At 54.6% G+C, this 13,789-nt stretch overlaps 6 protein-coding genes across 6 annotated transcripts; 3 read left to right on the top strand and 3 right to left on the bottom strand.

Moving 5' to 3' along the window:
- Positions 1-5,582: 5,582 nt before the first annotated feature.
- On the top strand, positions 5,583-6,718 carry KRP23_8323 (putative 12-oxophytodienoate reductase 11; the record flags this gene model as incomplete). Its single annotated transcript, XM_067893748.1, has 2 exons — positions 5,583-5,679; positions 5,739-6,718. 2 exons carry the CDS (start codon positions 5,583-5,585, stop codon positions 6,716-6,718), a joined length of 1,077 nt encoding a protein of 358 aa, XP_067743248.1.
- Positions 6,719-6,922: 204 nt separating this feature from the next.
- KRP23_8322 (Dynein axonemal light chain 4) lies at positions 6,923-7,255 on the top strand (the record flags this gene model as incomplete). The annotated part of the gene is made up of 1 exon (XM_067893747.1): positions 6,923-7,255. One exon carries the CDS (start codon positions 6,923-6,925, stop codon positions 7,253-7,255), a length of 333 nt encoding a protein of 110 aa, XP_067743247.1.
- Positions 7,256-7,467: 212 nt separating this feature from the next.
- On the bottom strand, positions 7,468-7,887 carry KRP23_8321 (uncharacterized protein; the record flags this gene model as incomplete). Its single annotated transcript, XM_067893746.1, has 1 exon — positions 7,468-7,887. The coding sequence occupies one exon, from the start codon at positions 7,885-7,887 to the stop codon at positions 7,468-7,470; it is 420 nt and encodes a 139-aa protein (XP_067743246.1).
- Positions 7,888-8,178: 291 nt separating this feature from the next.
- On the bottom strand, positions 8,179-9,837 carry KRP23_8320 (Protein PNS1; the record flags this gene model as incomplete). The annotated part of the gene is made up of 1 exon (XM_067893743.1): positions 8,179-9,837. One exon carries the CDS (start codon positions 9,835-9,837, stop codon positions 8,179-8,181), a length of 1,659 nt encoding a protein of 552 aa, XP_067743245.1.
- A 505-nt stretch (positions 9,838-10,342) lies between these two features.
- Positions 10,343-11,072, top strand: KRP23_8319 (uncharacterized protein; the record flags this gene model as incomplete). The annotated part of the gene is made up of 2 exons (XM_067893742.1): positions 10,343-10,563; positions 10,652-11,072. 2 exons carry the CDS (start codon positions 10,343-10,345, stop codon positions 11,070-11,072), a joined length of 642 nt encoding a protein of 213 aa, XP_067743244.1.
- A 230-nt stretch (positions 11,073-11,302) lies between these two features.
- KRP23_8318 (uncharacterized protein) lies at positions 11,303-13,729 on the bottom strand (the record flags this gene model as incomplete). Its single annotated transcript, XM_067893741.1, has 2 exons — positions 11,303-12,578; positions 12,636-13,729. 2 exons carry the CDS (start codon positions 13,727-13,729, stop codon positions 11,303-11,305), a joined length of 2,370 nt encoding a protein of 789 aa, XP_067743243.1.
- Positions 13,730-13,789: the final 60 nt, after the last annotated feature.

The raw sequence follows: 13,789 nt of genomic DNA, 5'->3' as shown, positions 1-13,789 counted from the left end.
TCCTGAGCGCCAGCACTCTCTGAATCAGCCATGTCGACATCATCTTGATCCACCGAGGCAGGTCGAGCTGGGATCACCGTACGCGTCACCAACGCTCCACCATCATATCCTGCACCCGGGTACCCCTGAGACTGGATTGCCATCATCACTGGGACTGATCCTGAGTGAGACATATGCGCTGAGGCTGGGTGCCCCAACGACAACATGGATGAGCTGGACGAGCTGTCTCTGGATGTCTGCGTTCCTGGTGACGTGTCGTATGCGGTTCCACTTGAGGTGCCTGAAGGACCAATCACACTTGGGACAGAATCGGAAATCCTGCTCGACGCGTTCAGAGTTCCTGAACTGTGGCTGGTCATCACTTGATCCTCAGTGTCAAATCCAACATCTCCGGCTGGACGCAATGAATGATCTGAAGGTGTCGAGATGCTGAGCGGACGAGGAGGTCTACGCTGAGGGCGCTTTGCTTCAGGTTCACTTTCAGGGGAACCCCGAGGACTTCTGAGCACTGTGATACCCGCGAGTCGACATAATGAAGCAAACGAATCCCCCAGCAGCTCTACTTCGTAATCCGACATCAATCGATCTTCACTTTCACCTTCCGCGTTCAGCTTCAAAATGGGTTCGTACTTGATCGCATTCAAAACTTCAGACGGGTTGAGAACATCCGCGTTCGGGACAATCTTGAACGGCAAGCCAACAGTGAGTTGTTTCCACTCCAAGAGCTCAATCGTGATCAGCTGCTGAACTTCCTCAACCACCGAGCGAACATATCCAACCTCAATCTGAGAGGCCCTAGTGCGATACCAATCTGGGACCACGTTGATGAACTCAAATCCAGCTTCGAAGAAGAGAGTTTGCACGAGAGCAGCACATTCACGTGGAGTCATCCAACTTGGAGAAACCGTGACCGCAGTCAGGTCTTCAGCAATCCCAAACGTCCTCCGCTCGGGGTTCAGCTCGACGATCCAGGCAGCATCCAGGTTTGGCAGAGCCATACGGTGCCGCAGATAGTCAGACGTCCTCATCGCCGTTTCCAACCATACCGAGAAGTCCAGTGCAGGTGTTGGCCACTCGTATACCACATTCGGAGGAGTGACCAACCCTGAGCGCACTTGTTCCCAGCGATGTACTTGTCGCGCGATGAACTCCTTCGACGTGTCTTCGCCCCGTGCTGAATCAGGCTCTCTGGCCACCAACTCTGAGTTACTTTCCACATTCAAGCTTGAACGCGGATCCGCGTTCAGGTTCTGGTGCGCAGATTCTTCACTCAGTGTGCGTGTCGGTGCCGTTTCAGGCATGGGTGCTAAGTCGTGCGACGAGGGATCTTGAGACGCTGGTACTGGACGCAATGCGTCCCTGACATCTTCAGCTATCAATCGCTCCACAGGTGACTCTTCCTTGGCATGACTTTCTTCAGCAAGATCTTCTTCTTCTTCGACCGGCAGCAGAGTGTCCGAAACTCGATCTGCTGCCGGGGTGTCAACCTCGTTGGCGCCTCCCACAGACGCCTGTGCAGTCTCCATTGCCTGAGACTGCTCCACCGAGATGCGTTGAAGCTTGACCTCTGACCGCTGGTTACCAGTACCAGCTTCCGCAGTCGACATTACGTCTCCCGCAGCTTCCGGTTCGATAACTGCTTGGTCTTCAGTTTCAGCCTTCTTCGCCTCTCGTTCTGCCTTCAATCGTGCACGTCGTTCTCGGGCGATTGTGTCCAAGTCCTTATGCTCTTCTGCAGGCAGTCCTTGCGCTCGGCGCGACACACGTGTAGCTTGTCCGCCGTCTCCACGTCCTCCTTTCAGTTTGCCTCGTCCTCCCGCCATTAGAGAGTAGTTAGAAGTTAACGAGACCCAACTAATCAATTCCTACTAATATAAACAACTCCGGTGAAATCCTAAGACCCCAAATCCGGGCACGCGCACCAGTTGTGACGAAGTCGATGAAACTTTCTCGCCCAAGTGTATAGCGGTAGCCTAGACTTAGTCCTGAAACTTAAGCCTGGGGGGTGTAAACCCTGAACGCGGTTCCTTGAAACCGTGATTCAGAGTGGCGTGGCACCTTGTGTAATCCCTATCGGCGTCGATTGCTTCGGGGGAAGCCCGGATATATCACCACAATGAGTTGTCAAATACAAATAGGCCTTGAAAATGCTGAGCGTAACGTCCACTTCCTGAACGCACTTCTCCAATGTCTGGAACCGGTATCGAGAACTCGGAACAAACACCACTTTCAGATACCCAATACAAATACAGAGTTATATACAACACACAGCCGTCACTTATTCTTATAGACCCTTGAACGGTGGGTCTGAACACCAGTCAACTAAGGCTGAATCCAGGATACTGGTCAATCCTGAAGCCTTTTCTTCACACGCGCACCACCCTCAGATGAGGGAAATAATACACACCAATACAATCCTATCTCAAACGCAGTCTATCAAATATTCCTGGGGATGACTGCTACTATCACCCAAGAAGGCCTTGTTAATATGAAATGAAAACCCCGCCCTTACCGTACGCGCAGCGGGTCCAACTAATATAGGGAATGCAAGGATCACGTCAAATACTTACGTGAATGATCCCCTCGCAACTGGGCTTGAATCTTGTAGAGAGCCCCGCACCGAACTGCCCTTAACTGAACGGCGGACCCGTGTCCTGCTTGTCAGAAGCTCACTTACTTTGAGCGACTTGCGTAGTAGGGGGTTAAACGAACTCTGATTGTTATCTTTGCTAGCCATCGCTAGCTTCTTCGTAAAGGGTATCTGTCTGTCTTCGTTCTTCTGTGTTCTTCTGTGTTCTTCTGTGTTCTTCTGTGTTCTTCTGTGTTCTTCCGTGTTCTTCTGTGTTCTTCTGTGTTCTTCTGTGTTCTTCCTGGCGACCTTCTGACTTTGACTTGGCTTGAGTATACTGGCTGTCACTTCGTGGGTTCACTTTCCATCTTCAAGGAGTCAAATCCTCGCATTGGGTTCTGGGTTGTCTGAACGTGGGTTCTTCAAACCTACTTTCAAGTTACTTGACCTTGAACATCATTTTCAGGTTCCAATTTCTTGAACGTAGATACTTCAGACTCACGCTCAGGGTTCTTCAACTTGGACATTTAGCTGAAACCAGTGTGTACGACCTCACAGTACAGGATAGTCTTGAGCACGTATAATACATGCGTTCAGACATCCGCGTTCAGACATCTGCGTTCAGACATCTGCGTTCAGACATCTGATGTGATCAAGGTCTCATGACCAAAATCATACTTCATTGTGAGTGTCCACACGGCATTTCTTCAACGGGCTTTTTGTTTGTCTGGCGTCTGGTGACTTACGGTGCACTCCGGGTACACGGACATTCACACGCTCAGGCTTTAGGCAAGGCGGGACACCATATGTGATACATTCACATAGGCATTTTCAACTCCATTGGGTTAACCCGCTTAAGGACGGGGTTGATTCAGACATAGATCCAGTTTCAGGCTGTTTGGAGCCTAATCTGACCTTCCAAATCTGGGGGGCCCATCTTAAAGCCTGAGCGCATCCGCTCCGCGGAACACAGCCGAATTCCACATTCAACATGCGCAATGCGCATAACCAGTACTCAAAAATTTCAGTAGCCAATCAAATATCAGCACATATCCACGTCACTAGTCACCCATTGATTCCAACCGAGAAATTGCACTCAGTCTCGTGTCACAGGCAACCAACGCATCGAACTGAAGTTCCATCAAGAGAGCATGGAAGTCCTCCGCTGACATATCGGAGTCATCGGCAGCGTCGCTGGAAGTCGGGTGCACCAGTGAAGGAGGCGCAGACGATGACAGTGCAGCGGAAGGAGGCACTACCCTCGATGGTGCAGGCATTTGTGACACAATCGCTTGTGATGGTGAGGTGGCCACCACGGCGCGACTCATACGTGCCTTTGTTACGCTGTGACCAGCCGTAGCCTGGAGCTCCCTCAGCAGAGGGGAATGGTCCGCAAACGTTGCCCGCGACGCTGCAGCAGCACCAAAATCTGTCGTTGAAGCCATGGTGGCCGCTCCTAGCTGGAACCTACTCGAATCCAATGCAGCCAGGCCCGAAGGCTAAGATAGCGCTGGTTCAAGCGAATCCCAGTCAGGAGCGAGCCGATTTCGTGCAGGGTTTGAGGAATGGACTGAGGGGGGAGAAGGGGGAATGTTACGGAAATAGCAGTGAAGGAAACCTATTGGTAATTTACAGGTATTTTACAAGTATAGTGAAACTCAGAATAAAGAGTGATCTGTGAAGCTTCTAGAAGCTTCCAATTGGTCGAGGTTGGGACGCAGGCATGTATCACTTTAGGTAGGATATTGTATTCAGCAAATAATAATGGCTATATTGCGTATACTTCCTTTCTAAACCGATCATGTAATTTCCACGGTATATGTGATTTCGCAAAATGGCACTGATCGCATCTCAAACCTTATTCCGCAAAGTGACCAACTTGACCATGGTACTGGCAATCGGTCTGTGTGGCGCTGTGCAGGCTCATAACAGGCAGCGAAGGTGCGGACAGCATCTCCGGTAACACACGCACGCGCCTGCTGCATCATAGGCTCCGCGCTCTCAAACAAGCCTGTACAGACACCGCCCATCGCAAATACGACCCCGTGTCCCGTTTGGGCTGTTCGATAGTGGGAGTTTCAGGGTGTACCCCCAGTCTGAGAGCGACGAGAGCTTCTGCTCTGAGACAGGCTTCCACCAGGAGCTGGGCTGTCCTCGAGGAGAAGACCCCACAGCCGAGAACCTGCTGCTGCTTCTTAGAGCCATCGCCATCCAAGCGAGAGGTCGTTTTTTTCTATTAGCCTTCCTTCGCGAAATGTGTGTCACGCGGATGCGTGCTCGGGAAGATATAGCGAAGATACGCCGGGTCCCACGCCTGCCATTGCTACCAGCATTGCTGATTCTGTCCTGGCTCTGGCGCTTGTAACTGCTGCTTGGGCCAATGACGTGAGAGCACTGCCCTTTCGGAAGGGCGCCCAGCGGCCAGAAATCCGAATTAAATCATTTTGACCTATCACGATGCGTTATTAGACCCCCTCGATGGAGGCATTTTGCCTCCTTCTGTTCTTCAACCTTCCGAAGGGTCGGAATGGCTACATGCTCGATGGAGGCATTTTGCCCCCTTCTATTTGCTAACTTCTTGGATTTGTATAGTATACAAACTCACTGTGTTCGCGAAAGGGTTAATAGTCCTTTTTTTTTGGGGGGGGGGGGGGTTAAGAGGTCCTATAGAGTCCTGGTATCGCTGGAGATTGATAACCCTTTCTGTGGCTCATTGTCGCTGCCCTTCAATCGGGTCGATAAACTCTACCAGTAAAGCTTGCTCGACATGTGCGTGTCGAGAGCAGGTAAGGCTGGTCTATCCCAACCGATGAGCTCGATTGCGTCGCTAATATCTGTGTGCGTTGTTGCAAGCAGCGGTGACATGGATTAGACTGAAGATTACTCGGACAATTAGGTTGACGCAAGTTGCGCACGTCCATGACGAGTCCGAGCTCCCCTGCAACAGCTCATTGTTCACTTTCCAACTTTCCCTTTGCTGTACAAGTGACCCCCGAAGACACCACTTCCAGCCATGGCTCCGTCGACGCCCAAGCTTTTCACGCCCGTGACTCTGGGCGGCAAGAACCCTATCCAACTCCAGCACCGTGTGGCCATGGCGCCGCTCACGCGTCTTCGAACTGGTGCCGAGGGCGTGCAGAAGGCTGTCGGTGCCGAATACTACTCGCAGCGCGCCACCGACGGCGGCCTCATCATCCCGAGGCCACCGATATCACCAAGCAAGGCAACGGCTATTACGGCGCTCCCGGCCTGTACACGCAAGAGCAAGTTGAGGCGTGGAAGCCCGTCACCAAGGCCATCCACGACAAGGGTGGAAAGGTTTTCGCGCAGCTGTGGCACACGGGTCGCGTGAGCCACCCCCTGAACCAGCCCAACGGAGGACTGCCCGTGTCTGCGAGCGCCACCAGCATGGAGGCCGTGACTAGCCACGCCGTCACCGCCGAAGGTCGCAAGGACCACGTGACGCCCCGCGCACTCGAAGCGGACGAGATCCCCGGCATCGTGGAGGACTACAAGACGGCGGCGAAGAATGCCCTCGTCGCGGGCTTCGACGGCGTTGAGCTCCACGCCGCCAACGGATACCTGCTGGAGCAGTTCCTGTGTGACTCGACCAACAAGCGCACCGACAAATACGGCGGATCGATCGAGAACCGGGCGCGCTTTCTACTTGAGGCGATCGAGGGCATCCTCTCCGTGGCAGACTCGAGCAAGGTGGCGATTCGACTTTCGCCGTACGGCATCACCTTTGCCTGCACCGACTCGGCCCCGCTTGCGACCTACGGCTACGTGCTCCGGAAGCTCAACGACTACGACTTGGCGTACGTGCACCTGGTCGAGCCCTACGGCTGGCACTTTACCGGTCCGTTGGTGCCCGAAGGCGGCATCTCGCCGGTGCTGCGACCAATATACAAGGGTGTGGTCGTGGCGGCTGGCGGCTTCAACCGTGAGAAGGCTATCAAGAACGTCGAGAGCGGCTACGACGACATCATCGCGTTCGGCCGCGACTTCATTGGTACGCCGGACATCGTGGAGCGTCTAAAGGCGGACAAGCCCCTGAATGAGTACAACATGAAGACGTTCTACCCGCGGGAGTGGACTGATCCGCTTGAGAAGGGATACGTCGACTACCCGTTTCTGCAGGAGAAGTGAGGACTTTGAGGCGAGTAGCTGAGAGAGTAATGGTCCTGTAGATCAATCAAAAGAATGCTTGGTAAATGTCTAAACCAGTTTCCAGGCATCCGAAGCCTTCCATTCCCGTCTGTTATTGCGTTCAAGGGCCGAGCATCAGGCCCTAACGTCTATTCACCTCGAAGAGTCACTCCCACAACCAGAGTCACGGCACACGAGGACAAGATGCCCGAGGCAGTGAAGAACGACCTCGCGTCGGAGATCACCGAGCAGGAGTACCGCAAGATATCGTCGCGGCCGCACCTGAAGCACAATGACATGACGGCCGAGGTGTGCACGGAGACCATCGAGATCATCACGATGGCGTGCGACAAGCACGTGCCTGTGAAGAACTACGAGGCCGCCGCCCAACTCATCAAGCAGAGCATGGACAAGAAGTTCGGGTCGTCGTGGCACTGCTTCATCGGCGAAGGCTACGGGTTCGACATCAGCTACCAGCAGCGACACATGTTGTACCTGTACGTGGGCGAGATCGGCGTGCTCGTCTACAAGTGCTGAGCGCCGCATACACATCTCTTTCTAGCGCTGTGCGGTTGCAATGATAATGTCCTCTTCTTCTTCGTCTTCTTCTCGTGTTTGTGCTATTGTACTCGTGCCGACGAGAGCTCATAGATTGTCGGCTTCTCGTCTTTCGCTACTAAACTAACACGTCGAACTGGGAGTGAGTCGCCCTAACGTCTCCACGTGGCCAGCGACTTCTGCAGCTTCTGCTATATTGCTTCAGCTTTGACTGGGAACTTGGTCGGCAGCTCAAGCTCCTTCTTGGGTGTGGTGGTGATCACGGCCGTCCGTGTGTCCATGTCCTCCATAGCTCGAACGAACTCTTTACTCTCCAGCTGCCCGAACGGGAGGCCGTAGCGTCGGTTTCTCCTGGTGGCGTCGTCCGTGGGCGCGTCTCGTTTCCTGTCGAAGCAGCCCCGGGTCTTAAACGCCAGCAGCAGACCGCAGATCAGGGACACGACGGCGTACAAGCCGCCCGCGATGTAGCAATTGACCTCCGCAGAGCTGGAACGCACGTGCAGCCCGCGCACGAAGCCCGGCTGGAACCGCAGCAACAAACCGAAGACGGGAATGAGGACCATCCCAGCCAGCGACAGCGCCATCGCGGCGCGCAAGTAGCTGCTCTCCATGTCGATGTCTCTTCTTGGCAAGAAGTTCGTACTTGAAACCCATGTAACCTCAGGAATGAGATAGGTACGTAATACCCCTTTGGGATTGGTAGATAAAAGTGATAACCAATCATATCATCGGATTGAGTAGCCATTTTCCGGTGGGCGCCTTTTGTTGTCTGCTGCCAATGCAAGTCAATTTTTGTCCTATGATGCTATTCAGTTGGGTTACCTTTTCCCTGCACAGGCAGTCTACAAACCGCGCCATTCTACCTTTGTGCATCGCTCTTTCCTCTTCAAGTTCGGCTCTCTCTATGCGCGTGTGCTGGCCGGAGCCTTGTGATCACGGAAGCTCTTGAGCTCGGCAAGTCGCACGAAGCGGTGGTAGATCAGCGGGTGCAGCTGACTGAGCCGTCCCGGGTTCTCGGCGAAGCACACGAACAACGTCTTGATGACGGCCGCGATCACTTGCGTGGCCAGCGAGATGGTCGTGTAGCAGAGCGTGAACGCCGCCAACGTGAAAAACGTCGCGTGCGACGATGCACCAGCAAGCGCCGACGCAGTCAACGCACTCATGATACCTGCCCAGCCATTGCCACCGAGAAGCAGGATGCGGCTCGTCAAGTCGTCATCCACGATCGCCTCCACGCCGTGATGCTCGATCAGTTTCCACGCGTCCTGCGCCGCCACATAATAAGGCTTGTTGTAGCCAGCAACGTGCACGAACGAGTACTTGTGGTACGTGCGGATAAAATACTCCACTCGCTCTGAGCGCAGCGACATAAATCTCCTTGAAAGCACCGACTCATCTCGTCGTGCCCAGCGCAGAGCGTTCCACACGAGATGAGCCAACGGGCACAGCAGTGAGCCGATGCAAATTGATCCGAACGAGCTCGACATCGCGCAGCGTGCGTAGTGCAGCACGACTTTCCTGTCCAGGTAATCGGTGCTTGGATTCTGTTGCACTTGGCCATTGGCCTCATCGCTCGGGGAGTCGTGGTCTGAGATGTTCTCGCGAATGTCGGGCGAGATCTCAGTCGATTCGTTGCGGTAGTACCAGATCATCGTCGTACCGGAAGCCACGATCGTCAAAATGTTCTTGAAGACGTTGGACATCCAGTAGAAGTGGAAGACGAGGTAGATTATCGAGAAGTTCCAGGGCGACAGATCGCGGCCAACATAGCCGATCGTTGTGCAGATCCAGCTGGCCCAGATCGTGTAGGCCACCAACATAACACACGTGGCACCCCCCAGCGCCGGATGGGCTACCAGAAATTCCACGACCAGCTCAAAGAACACCGCGACGAAGTCCAGGCCGTGGTTGGCGCGTGCGTACCACACGAGGTCCAGCACCACGACACCACTGCAAATGACCCCCCAGAACATACCCTCGCCCGACTCCAGCAGGAAGAGCATGGCCGCCAGCATCGACAGCCCCGCCATGGAGAATATACACGACCCCTGCACGAAGCGTAGCTTGGAGTAGAAGATAAAAAGCAGCAGCCAGCCCAGGGCGAACAGCATGTTCACGACGCAGAGCGAGCGCAGCGCCACGCCTACATCTGCGTCGTCCTGCGCTAGACTCGCGTCCTGTTGCAGACCGCCCACGACGTCGCTGCGCTCGTCCGCCTGCTCCTCCTGCTCGCCGACCGCGCGGATGCTGCTGGTGGCTACCAGCATCAGAATCAGGTGCAGCACAAAGAGCCCAGCGAACGGAACGTCGCGATACATGAGCGGAGAGTGCAGCGACGGCAGCGGGCGCTCACCGCTGGCTGAGTCCGTCATGGACAGCGGGATGAGCTTGGAGGCGGACGCCAAATCGTAGTCCTCATCGTCCTCGTCGTCGTTCCGGGGCGTGGGGGACAGCGATAGATCCTCCATGGCCGCGACGGGGGACGACGGAGCTTCCAGCGGCCGGTCATTCGCGTCGTCGATAGCAATGCTCGACGGCCGCGAGGTGGGCGTCGCCATGGTGTCTCCTTGAGCTGTTCGGCAGTTGAAAGCGAAAAAGTGGTCGAGGAAATATCGCGGTTAAAAATAGACGAAACCGGTTACAGTCGGTATACTGTCTCGTGCTATCGGTAGGCCATGTACGGTAATCGACAGGTCATTACGGTTATCGACTGCTGCTGAACCTCTTCCCGCATTTTCGGGGAAGCTCCGTGCGCCGGACTCCATTAGACTGTTCGGTGGCGACCCCGCCACTCGTCCGGCCAGTTCAGCGCTTCGCACGGCCAGAAGCGTGTGTCTTGATGCCGGTGCCACGCTGGCACGAGGATATGCTCGAGGTAGCCATATTACCCCGTCTTTATCGCATGATGTATGCCGTTTGGCAGTAAATCCTATCACACAGCATACGTCATGGTCCGAACCCAGCTGGCGTCGTCTTCTCGCTGGACATACAAACGGCAAGTGATTTCCGCTGCCGAGAAGAGACACAGCGTCATTCGCGCACTATCCTGATCCTCCTCCTGCCATGGCGAGTTTTGACGCCATCGACCTGCTGCTGCGCTACGAGACGCCGCTCGTGAAGGACATGGAGCCGGACGACGACGTACTTGAGTGGGTGGCCGCCTACGTTGGCAGCGAGGGCTTTCAGGAGGCCATCAACAACTTCTGTGGGGCCCACGCGAGCCACTTCTCCATCCTCCTGACCAAGGGAGGACCCTCCGCCGTCGACCTCGACAAGGCAGAACCGTGAGTAGAACAGCTACGGTTCTGTGTAGTCTATTGCGAAGGGGGGAGGGGGGGGCTTACTCTACCTTTTGTGTATTTGTTTTACCAGGACATGGAAGGAGCTGCATGAGGCGTTCATCGACACGGCCAACGCCAACATTGAGGTTTTCCTCGTGGAGAGAGGCTTCTCTATGGACCAGTACAACAACCGCTGCGACGAGGAGATCGCTCTGTCCGAGGAGCGGCAGCGACACACGCGGCTCAGCTTCTTCGTGCAGATCTTACTGGCCTGCTGCGAGTACGAGCAGTTCCTGAACCTCATGAAGCGCGTGGCCGACCCTGAGTACTACGACAAGAAGGAGCTGAAGAGCGAGGCAGAGACGCTCGTGTACGAGGCAGAGGAGAAGGGAGCCACCAACGCCCAGCGGGCGGCGGGTGCGCAGGCCTTTCTGGATTTCTTCCAGGCCAACCCGGACTTGACGTTGGACGAGCTCACGCAGGAATTCCAGAAGAAGATGCAGCTCACGTGAAGGCAATGAGTGCACACCTGTTTGTATCATTTAGCCATGAGCCAGTCGAGTAGTTACAGTAGACGCACCCCCCGATGCACCCAACTCAGCACAACCAGCGGGGCAGGAGGCCTAGAATTCTCAGCGCCAAGCCGTTCGGCGCAGAAGCAGCCTACCTGTCTGTCCATGCGAGTAGAAGAACGTAAGCGAGATCGAAGTGAAGATTGACCACAGAAACAAAATGGACCCATCTACATGTTGAGGTTGTTGCTCTTGAGCAAAATAACGTTGAGTAGTGGGGCATCCGAGCGGAAGCAGCACACCATTTCTACGACCTCCTGGCAGTCGATCAGAGAGCGAGTGTTGCTGTTATCGCCACTGCAAGAGCCGGGAAGCAGGCGAAGAAGGTCTTGCCAGACGAGCTCTTGGAATCGAGCGCGAATCGAGGTGCTAGATGCAGTGCTTGCTGACAACGCGGAGTTTAGCTGTGCTTCGTTGCAGTCGTGCACAGCTAGAGCGAGATAGATCTCACGAAAGTCATCGAGAGTCAATCTCCTCTCCTCCGATCCTAGACTCGTCGAGCTGCCATGCTGGTGCATGAATACTCGAAGCGCTTCCTTTCCGTGTTGCGATAGCAGCGTGCGCTCTTGCAGCTGCAAAAAGCTGGCGATATCGGTCTCCGAGAGTTCATATTTACCTTCACGATCAAGACAGTCGAAAACCAGGCGCAGGTTTTCATTAACTGTAGCTGGAGACAAGACAGTCTCGCCACTTGCAGGCTCGCCTTCTTCTGCTTGTGGCGGGCGGGATCCAGTCAGGCCTGAACGCTTAGCTTGTATTGTCACAACGTATTCACCGGCGCTCAGTGTTCTCACCAACTGATGCAAGCCACGTCGTGACATGACTTCGCTGTTGCTGTTCTCGATCGGAGTGAAGGAAAAATCGGCCTCGACCAATGCAACGCTTAAGCTCAAGTCCACTTGATCTTGCTGTCGTTCGGTGTTGCGGGTCTTGGAAGCGAAATGGTTCAAGTACGAGCACGTAAGTGCAACCGTCGTCAGTGTTGGCACACTAATGACAGCAGTCATCTCCACTGTATCACTTTGGTGGAGACATATCCGCCTTAGTCGTTGCTCATGCTGCCGACCAAGCGAGAGAGACCAAACGGTGGGCTCCAATACCAGCAGCTGCTCCCAGGAAAGACGAGGTTCTGCTGGGTCTTGGTCTCGATCGAACTCTGCGAGATTTACAGCGACTTTCTCACGCAAGTATCTTGCAGAGTCATCGTGCAAGACGACAAAAGAGGGGTTTGAGTCTTCGTCACTCAGAAGAAGCGTGAGTCGAAAAGCCCGATGGTGATTATCAATCTTCCCAAACGTAGCAATCACGAGTACGTTGGGGTCTGGCGAGCGCAGCTCTCTGCGCTGTCTTCGGGGTGATAGTGTAGTTTGCACAACCTGCCGAAGCCGCTCCTGATCGTTCGACGGTGCCACATATCCTTCACCAGAACAACGATACAAGCAAATCCTACAAGGCAACGTTAGTAGGTAGACTACATGAACAGCAAGACCGACGCCAATGTACCAATGATATCCTGTTAATTCTTGCAGAATGGTGACCGTCGGAACACGAGAGACCGCTGCATAGCTGCCCTTCAATTTCGCGTACGCCTTGTGGAGGAGAGTAGCATACAGTTCCCCATGAATATCGCGCGGTGCCATCAAGCCTCGCCCAAGAGGGAAGGAAGGAAAGAAGAGGTCAATAATAACATGCTGCCATGTTAGACCCTCGCTGCAGAGCGCAACAGCGACGACTGCCATATTCTCCACCTCGGGCGCTGCATTCAGCGCCGGAAACCACCGACAAAACCACAAGTCGCAATACGGAGAAATGATTGACAATGCGCAGAGGAAAGCGTCCTGTGACGGAAGACCCGACGTCAACGACGCAGTTGGCGTCTCGTTCGGTGGGGATTTTGGTCGTGTCTTTGGAGGAGCCAGCAAAGTCCACGACGAGTCTGCGATGCGATGAAGGTGCTCCCACGAGCAGAGTGTGTACGCTGCCGAATCGGCTTCAGACAGTTTGTCTGCTGCTTCAAGACTGATGAGAGATTGTGCAGTGGGTGGAAAGCTGGCGTCTACAAACACCTCTCCAGAGTCTCGGAAGTATCGATTAATTTCAGCGCACGCTCGCTCTACCTCAGAGCGAGGGAGACACGGGATCGCAGTCCATTTACTGACGTGGCTGAACAAGTCACTGCTCCTCTGCAGTTGTCGCTGAAGTGTCAGTGTAACTCTCTTCTGTGCCTCGACAATGACATCCACGGAGGGAGTGACAACCGCTGTAACTTCGTAGTGTACGCGCACATACGCTCTCTTCTTGGCTTTCTTGACCACGTAGGCGAGTACACGTCGCTCAAATGGATGGAGCTCACAATCGAACGCTAATTCCTCCGCGGCTTTCTGCAGTGCATTGGTACTGACGTCAGCAGGACGGTGTAGTTTGATGTTGGCCGACTCGCTGAAGTCCACGTGGAACGTGACAATGTCGAAACCAGAGTTCTCGGCGACGTATTGGAGGACAGTGGTGGCAGCACTGGATCCGTCCAGCCTTGCAGCTCGAGCCTGGAGCTCCCGCTGCGTCACCAAGACTGCCACGTTGTCGTGAATTGTCTGCATCCCCACTCACAGCGCCAGCAGATTTGGGATCCAAGTGTGCGGCTCTTCAAGATCGACTTG

This window comes from Phytophthora ramorum, assembly GCF_020800215.1.
Source record: "Phytophthora ramorum isolate Pr-102 chromosome Unknown Phyram_PR-102_s0007, whole genome shotgun sequence".
In the NCBI taxonomy this organism is placed as follows: domain Eukaryota; phylum Oomycota; class Peronosporomycetes; order Peronosporales; family Peronosporaceae; genus Phytophthora; species Phytophthora ramorum.
Note: the sequence above shows the minus strand (reverse complement) of the source record. Positions and strands in the feature narration are given on the sequence as shown.